This window comes from Epinephelus moara, chromosome 8, assembly GCF_006386435.1.
Source record: "Epinephelus moara isolate mb chromosome 8, YSFRI_EMoa_1.0, whole genome shotgun sequence".
NCBI lineage: Eukaryota > Metazoa > Chordata > Actinopteri > Perciformes > Serranidae > Epinephelus > Epinephelus moara.
Genome location: NC_065513.1, coordinates 27,886,495 through 27,899,061, shown reverse-complemented (window position 1 = coordinate 27,899,061; position 12,567 = coordinate 27,886,495). Strand labels below are relative to the sequence as shown.

Here is a 12,567-nt window from a genome sequence, read left to right as displayed (position 1 = left end):
CCTGGTGCGGAAATGAACCAAGAGACGAAGTGACATAAAGCGCAGTGCATTTTGATGTTTGGTGTTTTTGTGGTGACCAAGCCGGCCAATCAATGAGCTGGGTTTTCTTCTTCCTCATGCTTTTTTTTTTCCTGGTCAGTGATCGTTTCGGGCAATACCGCCTCCAAACAAGTTGTAACTGCGTGATGTTGTCCAGGCCGTTTGGTCCACTTTAAAAAGTGCAGTGTGAAAGTGAACCGAACCAAATGAATCGAACCGAGTCCCCCGGACTATCCTGGTGTGAATGCGCCCTAATTGAATAACTGACGGTTACTTAAGAGAGACGGCAAACTAGAGATGGCCAAACGCAAGTATGACACTGAATATTAAAATGTGTGGAAAATCTGGACCCCGTGGCTGGACCACTTGGGAGGCACTGGTTTAAACCATCAGTTACATTTGTTTTTATAGCTATGGCCTGTCAAAATATGTGTCAAAAGGCATATTTAGTCAGTATCGTCCACTACTCTTTGGTTGGTTTTTCTTTTTATTACAATATCATATTAAAAGCCAGTCAAATAAAAGTGATACCAAATTGAAGAGCTTGCTGTTTTATTCTTTCTTATTAAGGGAGTGATGAAAAAAAACCTCATTACCCAGTGACGCTCCATTGATCAAGTAACTAATTAAATTGTACCCGCACTAGGAACATCTTAAGACACAATATCATCTACAACTGACAAGACAGAAAAGCACAATATCAAAATAGACCCAAGAATCATCCATTTCTAATGGCTTTAAGAATATTTTTAGAATTGTTTTCTTACAGACTACAAATATTATGTAATGTGGCCCAGGCTTTGTACAGTGACAGCACATGATCCCATGTAGTCTCCAACTGCTGGATTAATGGCAAAGGTCCAAAAAGTAATGACACAAATAACCCATGGAGCAGAAGCCCTTGCGCAGCACTCTAACAAATGGAATTCAGTTTACTGAAGTACAGTACTGACAAGAGTGGGGGGAAAAAACTTTAGGGGAAAACTTCAGAAAGAAAGAAGAGACTAGCAATAATTTGAAGTGGTCAAAGAGTAGCGACAGAGTGCTGAGGCAGAACTGATTACCTCCGGCCAACTGCTGTCCTGAGAATTTAAGAGCAAATGTTCAATTCAAATCGAACAAAAGCCAGCTAGTCAGGTACCCAAAGACAGACCATGGGCTTTGAATACTCAAAGCCGATCTACCAGCAGACAAAAGAAGCACAAAGGAATAAACCGAGTATAAAATCAGAGCACAATGATATGAATAATCGGCATGGAAAGTAAAGCAAAAAAGAGAGAGAGAAAGAGGGAAGCTGTGAAAAGTGGTGGAGGCAGAACTGCAGACGTAAGCTATAACTGGTAAAAGACAATGAGGGAAATGAAGGCGATGAGGAATGGGGACAAAAATGCAACGACAAATCTGTGACAAAAAATATCTGAGGAGAGCGACAAAGCCTCAAAAACAGGGAGAAAGATTAAGAGTGATGAATAGAGACAGAGTGAGAGTGAATGAGAGAATGAAGAGAATAAAAATGAGGAGTAGGAGAGAGAGAAAAAAAAGCCTAAGATTGAAAAGTGTGAGAGGGGCTGACAGAAATAGGGAACATGAGAGACGAACAAGCACTTACTGAGGCGCTACTCTCCTCCAGTATCTGTCAATGCCATTTTTGAAGTACAGCACAGCCAACCACCTGACGTTCACATCCAGCATGTGGTTATTGAAGATATTCTGTGGGGGGAAAAAATATATGCTTAGCTAACATTGACATTGTTAACTCAAATAGGTAAAACCAGGCAATTTAAGGACAGACTGAGTTTAATGATGTGTGACAGCTCGGACGATACCGGAGTAAACAACTCTAAAGTGAAGAATAATTATGCCAGCGAGCCACACTTTAAGGAGCAGCTCCATTAAAACACAGGGCACACTGACTTTGTGATCTGGAGTGTCTAAGTTGTATACACTAATGTAGTTTTATTATCTTATAAATGCTTAAGTTTCCGAGCTGTATAATGCAGCCGTAACCCTAGAAAATCTGGCTAAGTAGTGTCACAGTGCTCTCAAAGTCATCCTCATAGACACTACAAAGACAGGAGCCCCATAAAGAGCTGGAAAGTAGTATCATAGATTTGAGTCTTGGCTCTTGTGTTTGCAGGTTTAGGATGTGTAGGGACAAACACGAGTTCAATGAAAAAGGGTTTTGCTTTAATACAGATATAAAACATCCTCCTGTTCCGTATCAAGGGAATGAAGGGCCATTAGCAGGGCTGCAGAGTGTAATTATTTACTTGAATATGCAAGTCGAAATGTGCCCACGGCCACTAAACTTTTATTAGATGCATCAGTGCGGCTGGAATTCGGCTGGCCTGGCTGACATTTGATTTACTGATGCTGTCCTCTGTGATGTACGGGGACATAATTCTCCTAAATTAAACGAGACAGAGGACACTGCACACCTTTGGCTCGTGGACCATGGCGGCACAGGGACAAAATGAGGCATAAACCCAATTTTGAGAACATCTTCTGGAACGTTAAATCATTTGTCTTCAGTGATGGGATTTGAGAACCGGTTTTAAATCGTCATATCCATTGGAATATTTTCCTTCGAGTTTATCAATTCCCTTTATGCTGGCTCCAGATTACATTTCAGACCTGTTAGTCCCTTGTGAACCTTTACATAGTTTGAGATCCTCAGTCCACTGGGGCCCCAAGGCTCTGGAATGACCTGCCTGAGGATATAAGGCCGTTTGAGTCACTGGCTCCGTTTAAGTCTCTCCTAAAAACATACTTCTATCAGAAAGCATATCCTGGGGCGCCGGTGGCTTAGTGGTAGAGCAGGCGCCCCCAGCGGTCCGGGTTCGACTCCAGCCTGTGGCCCTTTGCTGTATGTCACTCCCTCTCTCTCTCCCCCTTCACGCTTGTCTGTCCTATACATTAAAGGCTAAAAAAACAAAAAACAAATATCTTTTAAAAAAAAAAAAAAACAAGAAAGCATATCCTGACTTTGCGCCAATCCCAATTCTCTTCCCTTAACCTTACCCCTTGGTTTGACCCAATTCTCTTCCCTTAACCTTACCCCTTGGTTTGAAGTGCATTTGCCAGATAGATTCCCTTCAACGACGAAGGGGTAGTGTTGAGGGGTAGGGGATTTTACCTACGAATTGGGACGCCACTTCATGCAAATTAGCGCAACAGACGTGTTCACCTACGTCACACGTATCGGCGATGTAGGCTTCAGCATTAACGGCTTCACAGAGAACTCTGTAGATATCATGAATTAGTGATTTTCAAGCATTCATATTCTAAGTCAGCGCTTACAATCCACATGCAGGGCCAATTCCGAGGGGAAGTGAGAGTATTGGGACGAACCCTTTATCTGAGCTGTCTGTCTATTTTATTGCTATCTCACTGATTTTAATGACCATTTATTATCTTGATTTTAGTTTTAGTTAGTATGGGTCTATGCTGTTGGACACTTGCAACAAGAAGAAGTCATGGCGGAGTAGAAGAAAGCATCTAAAGAGTGGCTTCATTTCACAAAGAAAGATGACATCAGTGCTGCTTGTAATGTCCTTGCTGTAAAATAATAATGCCTTTTCTTCTGCTCTGTTTCTATACTGCATGTGTTCACACTCTGAGATAATAAAACTGTTGCATTGATGCTGAAAACCTGTGTAAGCCTGCTTTTTTTCACACAGAGAATTCATCAGGAATCAGTAAGGGAATCGCTAAAGAATCGGACCAATAAGCAGAATCCATAATGGTATTTGTATCAATAAAGTCTTACAAATGTCTATCCTTAATCTTCAGTAACACAAAACTCTGAGTTAGACTGTCGTAGATCATCTGAGGGCAAACACAAAAACTTGGCTGCCTTTAACACAAGCCCTTATACTGTATATTCTATATTGCAGATACTGTGATTGCATGATTAGCCAGGCACGTCTGAAAATGAAATGCTGCACAAGCCACATTAGGTTTTGTTTTTTTTGGATCTCATATTTGTGGATCGGGTGTATGAAATTGGGAGATATACTTTGGCTTAAACAGGACGTTGTGTTGTCTATTGTCTCCCTTTTCAACAATCTATTCAGGGACCAAAATATAGAAAATAATACGTTTTTCTGTGAATGGAATAGGTCTTTGTGCTTAGCTAGGCAGAACACATCCCGGGCCAATTTCTCTACTGAATGAACAGAGATGAAACTGAAATCCATCTTCTCATTTGCACCCGGCTGAGACAGTAAACAAACATATCTCCTGAAAAGCCTGAGTATTCCTTTAAGGATCGAGATAAGCTTTGTCGTGAGTGTACACCAAAACTTAGGCACTGGTCAGGGCAGAGAGGATGGCCGGCAGCACATAAGGTGTTAAAATATTCTATAGACCCAATTAATAAGGCTGGGTGATTAATCCAGTTTGTGCCATTACCTGAATGTGTCGATTAGCTGAATGAGACCCAAAATAACACTGGAGGGCAAGTCTGTGAGCGTTCAGGAGGCCTCCCACTGCAGAGCAACAGCGCCAAAGTCATAACTAATGCTACAGGGTGTCATGGATGTCCGACCACACTCACATTTACTGTACTTTGTAAAGAAAACCAAATTTAAGCATACGGTTAAAGTGCTTGAGCACTGCTACTATGTGCCTTCATGTGTATTTTAGTCAGTCCATTGTGCATGCCCCGTATAAACGAGAACAAATTGCAGTTAGGGAATTGTCAACAGGTGAGTCTTATGATGGGGAATTATTTTTGATTATGACATCTGTGTTATTTTAATTCATTTTTTTCTTTCTGAGAATATGCCAGTATTTGAGCACCTAAAGCCTAGTTCACTTTACACAATTTTCACCGCAATTTTGACGTTGCAGAGGATCTTGAGAGCCACCTTGGGTGAGTTGGCAGACAGTCTGCCACGACGAGTCCTCCTGTGTGAACAAGCCTACGAGCAAGTCGCCCCCTCATCTGTGACTGGGACTGGATATCTGGCATGCTAGAAAACTGGAGAAGGCTGACACGACTGACAAAGAGCATTAGCCAATGAGAGATGAGATATGTCCCACGTCAGCACGCAGGAGGACGAAAGAAATGTGAGGAGGGAAAGCCGCAGGGTTGCCACTTGCCAGGTCTGCTTATTAGCCGTGACTTTGAGCTTGTTTCTAAAGTGGAGTTGCTTATTTGGGCTTGCTCTCTAAACGTTGCCTTGCTAATAAGTTATTTTAACGCATGATAGTCGCTTCTTTTGGGCTTGTTTCCATAGCCCTGGTTGCTTGTTTCTCTCCCAAGATCTGGCAACACTGACAAGCCGGCAAGCAACAACAAAAATTGGCGGCATCCACAGGATCACAGGGAGCGTGTTGTGTTTGGACCCAGGCCCTAGAGGCAGATCTGATTCAACACTGGGAAGAATATCCATGTCTTCATGTGTCGTCCCCAAGTTTGGTGACGTCACTGCGTTATCTGGGGCTCTGTCGGCGAGGGCTCAGTGGAGAAATCTTGTGGTGTGCACACATATGTTGTAACAGAGTTGGTGAGACTACCGCTGACAGAAACACAGGTCGCCAGGTATGAACACTCAAAAGATTACGATAGTCTCCGCGATGCAAAATCCGGGTGAAAATCGTGTAATGTGAACTAGACTTTACTGTCACAGTACGAGTTGTGACCAGTGAGTCACCTACAGTTGAAGTTTTTTAAAGTTCAATGAAAAACATTATGTTTCCAAAATCAGTGAATCAAAGGTATTGATTAATCATGATCTCAATGTTGATTAAAATAAATGTGATCATGATTTTTACCATAATGTAGTAGCCGTGCCACTTTTCAGACATGTCGACCACACTTGATTTAAGACATTGAAAAATACTGTGTGGTTGAAACATCTGTGAATAACTTTCAATAAAAATATTCAATGGAAATGTTTAACACAAATCATCCTTTCCCAGCTGCCTGCCCTACACTGCCCTCTTTCTCCCTGTTTCCCTACGCCTCACAGTCTTGTGATGTGTTGCTGTGATTACAGTTATTGTGTGAAATTGCCAGGATGAATTGTCAACCATCAACAGAATATATAACCTCTCAATCTGCTATTGTTATGCAGAATGTAAGACATTCCCCTCCTATTAATAACTGATCTGCAGAGAAACACGCTCCTTTGGTTGTTTGAATTAAGTTACTTAAGAACTAAGAACTTACTTAAAAACTAAAGTGCATTAGAAATGAGCACAAACCCGACGTCGCCCTGCTATTCTGCGAGATACACCACATTCATTACCGTCTCCAGTCATTAAAGTTTTAATAGTTTTCACTTCAGCAGATTTATTCCAATTATTTGATACCATCCCTCACCAGAAGGACAGAGTAGAAGCCTGGCTGAGTCTCCCACTGTCGGAGCTGCTCCTCCGCAGGCTTCAGCAGAGCCGTGTCCTGACTGGTGGCTTGGGTTAAGGCCTGCAGCACCACAGAACTGGCACCGTCCATATCCATAGCTGGATATATCTGCAGGGGGGAGTATGAGAGGGGAGGAGGGGGAGGAGGAAAACAGACAAGTAAAGAGTTTCATTGCTCTTGTTGTGAAAAGTTCTGGCTGAGTTGAGAAATAAAAAAAAACCTTTTAAAATAGATTCACCGTAGGGAAAAACAGCATAATAAAACATCAACTGAAAGCTGAGGCAGTCAAATTACATCTACAAAAAAATGTCAGAACAAGGAATCTTCTGTTTCGCTTTGTCTGGCTTTATCCTTTTCTAACCCATTTTTATTATAGATCAAGTGGCGCTGAAATCACTGTCAAACATAGTGAGAAGGAAACAAATCCTTCTGACAAAAGAAGAGCACACCTGATAGAAACACTGGCAGTCACCTCTCCCACACAAGGAGCTGCTCTATGTCCCAGATAGTACTCAAGCACCCCAGCTTCACAGGTCCGATGGTGTTTTTCAGTTTCAAACAAAGTACCTGAGTCAGTTGCCTCTGTGCCTCAAAAAAGGGATTCTCAGATAGAATAATAAACCGTAACCAGACCTACTTTAGGATCACGAATCCTTCCTGATGGACGTCATAGAACAACATCTCCAGAGGAGTTTGTCAATAATAGGACCGTTGTTTACTTTCTCACACAGCCACGTTCTCTTCCTCTTCAGCTTTGAGTGCATTCCCTATAGTTGCGGAGAATATCTCTGACAAGCATGAGATGAAAAACTTTGAAAACTACTGAAATACATTATTCATGTCTGTCAACTACTCATATGAAGACACTGCAATCAGGGGCTATAAGAAGCAGTCAATACCGGACACAAACTATGTTAAAAACACATCTCTTTTTAGAAAACAACCAGATTATCCTAGTGAATAAAAACAGCAGAGGTAGTGTGGTCAAAGTGAGCTTTCACTATAAAGTTTCAACACGAGAATATTGAGCAAGGCTGCCATCTGCAGCCCAGAAACAACTATCCATCACCATGATCCACTGCATGCTTTTGTAATTGCATGTGAATTAAGGCCGTCTCCACACAAGAATACAGTGGAAGTGCTTTGGTCAAACAGGTTCTCACATAAAAGAGACAGATTATATTAATAAACAGTCCTTGAATTATTAATTCAGTAACAAAGCCATTAGAAGACTCTGAGAAGGGTTTTTTTTTTTTTGTTATAAGGTGTGGACGTAGCAAGTATAGTACCAGTCTACTTTAAATGAGATTAATGAGGGGCGCTTATGTCTCTGGTGGCCATCACACAATTAAGGGACCAGTTTCTATATGGATCAACATCAGAGATAGAAATCCACCTGCTAACCTTAATGCAACACTGACTGTGTTTAATGGACAAGCACACTAGTATTTCAGATGGATATGATGTTTTGCACATGTAAATATCATATCCTGGTTTCAGAACCCTTGATGAGCATTTCTCAGTTTTGAGAAGCCCACATATGTTTGCTAGAGTACCTGGATAGTAGCCTGGATAGTGTGGCATGTAAACACCTACTCCAGGCTTCTGAATGAACAGTCTCTGCCATGTGTGCAGATGCATCGACAAATCAGGTAATGACTAGTCAGTAAAATGGAAGATATTACAACATATGATGCAACTATGATCTACAGTCTGAAATTAAAGTGAAAGTCTGACATGTCCTTTCAGAAGATGAATTGCATTGTCGCTCTCATCAGATGGAGAAGTTAAATCCAGCTGGAAGCTATAACTGCAGCAGAGTCCAGACAACCTGAAACCAAACTGTGCTCGGCTTTTACAGAAATTACAGAGAGAGGCTAGATATGGAGCAGTCAAAGACGGATACTGGCAGTGGCGCAAACAATCACAAACCTATGAACCATATAAACATCATACTCAGAATATGATCGAGACCGGGATAAGACTCAAAACCCAGATACTACAGATACTTGTGTGCATGTACACACACTCGGCGATGATAACTTTTAACCATGCTTTTAAACATTTTCATTTCGATTCCGGGAACACAATATCTATTAATATTTATGATACTATCATCCCTAACAGGCTGATAAGTACTTAATTAGGTCATTTATAAAAAAGGGAGGAAAGTCTAAATTTAAGCGCAAACAGCAATGGCTGATTTTGTGGCCAACAAACCCACATGAACAAGTACTACAGAGTTTCTTCCTACTAGTAGAAGCTCTGTAACTATTAATTGGCTAAAACAACCCTCAGATTTAATTACTGTATAATTATGGTACAAAACTTTGGGTGGAATTTAGACTGATATTCTCATCCCCAACTTGTACAAAATATGAAAATGTTGCTTTTAAACAACATTTAAGAGTTGAGTTAGACGTGCAAAGGTCACTAAATAAACTACAATGAATTGTGTTTTTACCCCATTCCCATAAAACCCTGTGCGGGTTATTGCCTGCAACTTCATACCAGTCATTTAGAACTGAAGAAGCTTCTTGGATGAGAGGCGAAACGTCTTCAGTTGCCTACGATATAGCACTTACGATTACCATGACCTGGATGACTGAGAATCTTCACCAACAACTCAGATAAATGCTTTTTATGCACACACGCTTAGCAGTGTAACCAGTGAGCTTGGGCAGAAACAATGATCTGAGCTGTCTGGTACATTGAGACACTTATCGAGATGAACTAAAATCAGGTTGCATCACTGTAAATGTCAAACATGTCTGTTACATGTTATTACACGTTTGAATGCAGAGGCTGGTCTTATCTTAGGCTCACTCACATGGCTTGGGTGGAGATTCTCAGTGCTGTCACTGCACCACTCAAAATCATCATTTAGGTGTCTCCGTTTAAGTACTAAAGCAAAGCCGGAAAGCAAAGCTTTCGATTTACTGGTCCATCTACGTCCCAACCCTCACCTATGGTCATGAACTCTGGGTAGTGACCGAAAGAATGAGATCGTAGATACAAGCGGTGGAAATGAGTTTCCTCCGCGGGGTGGCTGGGCTCAGCCTTAGAGACAGGGTAAGGAGCTCGGACATCCGGAGGGAGCTCGGAGTAGAGTCGCTGCTCCTTCGCGTCGAAAGGGATCAGTTAAGGTGGTTCGGGCATCTGACTAGGATGTCTCCTGGGCGCCTCCTGCTGGAGGTGTCCCAGGCATGTCCCACTGGTAGGAGGCTGGCCTGGGAGCGCCTTGGGGTCCCCCAGGAGGAGCTGGAAAGCGTTGCCGGAGAGAGGGATGTCTGGGGTGCTTTGCTTGGCCTGCTGCCGCCGCGACCCAGCCCCGGATAAGTGGATGAAAATGGATGGATGGAGTTTAAGCACTTTACTCACAGTAGGAGACACCCTCGAAAAGGACAGGCAATCAGTGTAAGGTGCCTGAGGTCAATTTCAATTGCAGCAGCCTGCCCAGAATTCCTATACACTGTGGTACTGTCAGTATTGCAGCTGTGTCAAACCTGTCTAAGCAGGATACCACTACTTGTACAACATCCATACAGCTGAAACATGGTCAGTTGTTGGTGGTGCTAACATCATAGCCAGACCTCTTTCCCTGCAGATTGTTTGACTTGCCATGGCAGGAGAAGCAGAGATGTTCCTAATAACAATAATAATGTCTCCATTCTGCTCAGGTATCCCAGTAAGCCATGACAGTGTGACAGCACTGAAAGCAAAGCTGCAAGAAGGAATCCAGCCATGATTATGTCATATTTACACCCAAGCTTTTCCTACTGCGACATATAAAAATGTCCTCTGTGAAAAGGGGCCTGTTGCCAGATTTTTTTGTTGACTTTCTAATTAAAGCACAACATGTGGCACCTGTGCACCTGTCATTCCCATTACACACTGCGTGCTGACCAGATCAGAAATGCATGCACCTTCACCACATATACTAGAAATGTACAGCATGAAACTTGCTTGACTTGACTGCCTGCTATTGACAATTAGAAGAGGAAATATGCGAGCTGTGTAACAGGTCAGTTAGCATGCTAGCATACGGGGTAACACTAACAGCTCGTTGTTGTTGTTGCATTATTAGAACATCTGTTTGGACAAAGCTGTGTGTTGCGGGTTTTATCCAACGTTTCTCTGCTACATGTCTGGAGTTCTGCATATACAATGGCCTCTGCCGCTAACATAAGCTAACGTTAACCTGGCTGTCAAATTGTGGTTGAGTAAACAAGTAAGCTAGCGGCAGCATAACTTTAACAGCTAGCTAATGAGCGCTACATACTGACAGCATTAGCTTTAACGTTACTAACTAAAACGTTATCTACGGTGCGGCTGAGATTGATTAGACTAAAGCCAAGTTATACTCTGCCTGGCCCTGTTACAAAACACAGCTACATGCGACACAGACGCACAGAAACGTTATAACAATTCAACACCATGACACATTCACAGCAGAGTAAAAACCAAAACAAGCTGAGTGGTATGAGGTCAGAAAAAGAGCAGTAACTGTGTCATTAGCGTTACATTCATCACAGTTTACTTTATTAGCTCTGAAATATTCGCAGTATACTCCAGGTTGGTTTAGTGGCCCTCTCTGCGTGTCATCTAAAATACAAATAAGACACCAACACATTCACTGATGAAAAAGCGACACTTGAGTCTCCAAATCGTGCATTCCCCAAACACCAAGCTAACTTTGGGCTAGCTAGCAAGCTAAACTTATTCAATGCGTAACCAGGGCCCGACAGTAGCCGTTATGTCAAATAACGTCTGTCCTCGAGCACATGTGTCACAATAGAGGCATTAAACCGGACTCACCTGAGAGACTGACGGTAGAGAAACAGAAACTGTGCCGTAGCAGTGGCTGCTAAAGCTCTGCCAATGGTAATGTAATGGGAGATGGAAACACACGCTTGTAGGAATGGCGCGAGCAATACAGCAGGCGCACGCTGATGACGTCAGGGCAGGCGTTCTTCGTCATGAATGAATGGAGCCAGCTGCTGCTGCTGTATGCTGCAGTTAAACATGTGCAGGTATCATCATTACTCCTCCTCATCATCACTGTTGTCTGTAGGACAGTATCCATAGCAAGTGGCATTTATAAAATAATAAAATGGTATACCATAGACTATAGGGCACTATATTCTCTGTCCCCACTGCAGGTGGAACAATCTCCAGACAAGTCACCTCAGTGTCCTCTTTTTAAACTCTTTTAAAAAAAAATATTTCTTACAAATAAGCTTTTAATTAGCTTTGATTTATTTGCATATTCTCGTTTATAATTATCATTACTATTATTATTATTGTTGTTGTTGTTAAATATAGTTGTATTATATCATAATTATAATTTAAAAAAATATATTAAATCAAACTATAATATATCATAATTTTATTTATTTATTTGTGTATCTTTATCTCATAGACTTTTTTTTATTTCATAGACTTTATTTTAAATATTTTCCAATCAGAGGAAAAGGTGCAGAGTTTATCAGTGCTTTTCATTTATTTATTTATCTATTTTATAGACTTTATTTTGATTTTTCCATTCAAAGGAAAAGGTGCAGAGTTACAGTTGACGTCTCCCACCCTGATGAGTGATGCTCATTATTTATTTATTGATATATTTATTTACTTGTGTAATGTCAAGGTGGAGCAAACACCTACAGATTTTCAGTTTACAATGTTGGAAAAACCTCACAATTAAGAAGCTGGAATGGATGAATGTTGGAATTTTTTGTTAAACATACACGACTCAAACAAATTCTCTATCATCATCATTTCATCCTATTATATCAAAATAGTTGCAGTTGAATAATCAATACATTGTTTTAGCTGTAGCAAAAAATTCTCTATCACACCGTATAATCCTATCCCAAGATATCTTTATGAACTGTGTTATAAAAATTCTGTGTTGAGTATTAAAATGACCAAACTGGGGTGTTTTGGTTCATTCAGGAAATTAAACACCTGACAAGTCAAATCAAGAATCAGTCCAGTCAGGGGCATAAATATACAGTGCAGGCAGTGGAGGCACATAGAAAGAATGGGCCCTCCACTGATGTGTTGGGTGGAGAATGGGCCGATTGCTACCTTGATACGCCTATGTTCAAAGAAGAACTCTCATCAAATTAAAAACCACTTGCTATATATGCCCT

The 12,567-nt window shown here is 41.4% G+C and overlaps 1 protein-coding gene across 1 annotated transcript in view; it reads right to left on the bottom strand.

Annotated features, from left to right (window-relative positions):
* Window positions 1–11,358, bottom strand: part of ipo11 (importin 11) — a 189,367-nt gene extending 178,009 nt beyond the window's left edge. Inside the window, exons 1-3 of the mRNA XM_050050741.1 lie at window positions 11,231–11,358; window positions 6,371–6,520; window positions 1,649–1,749 (exon numbers count right to left, since the gene is read on the bottom strand). Coding sequence (XP_049906698.1) covers window positions 1,649–1,749; window positions 6,371–6,508 — 239 coding nt within the window. The 5' untranslated portion in view covers window positions 6,509–6,520; window positions 11,231–11,358. The remainder of the gene's footprint in view (window positions 1–1,648; window positions 1,750–6,370; window positions 6,521–11,230) is intronic.
* Window positions 11,359–12,567: the final 1,209 nt, after the last annotated feature.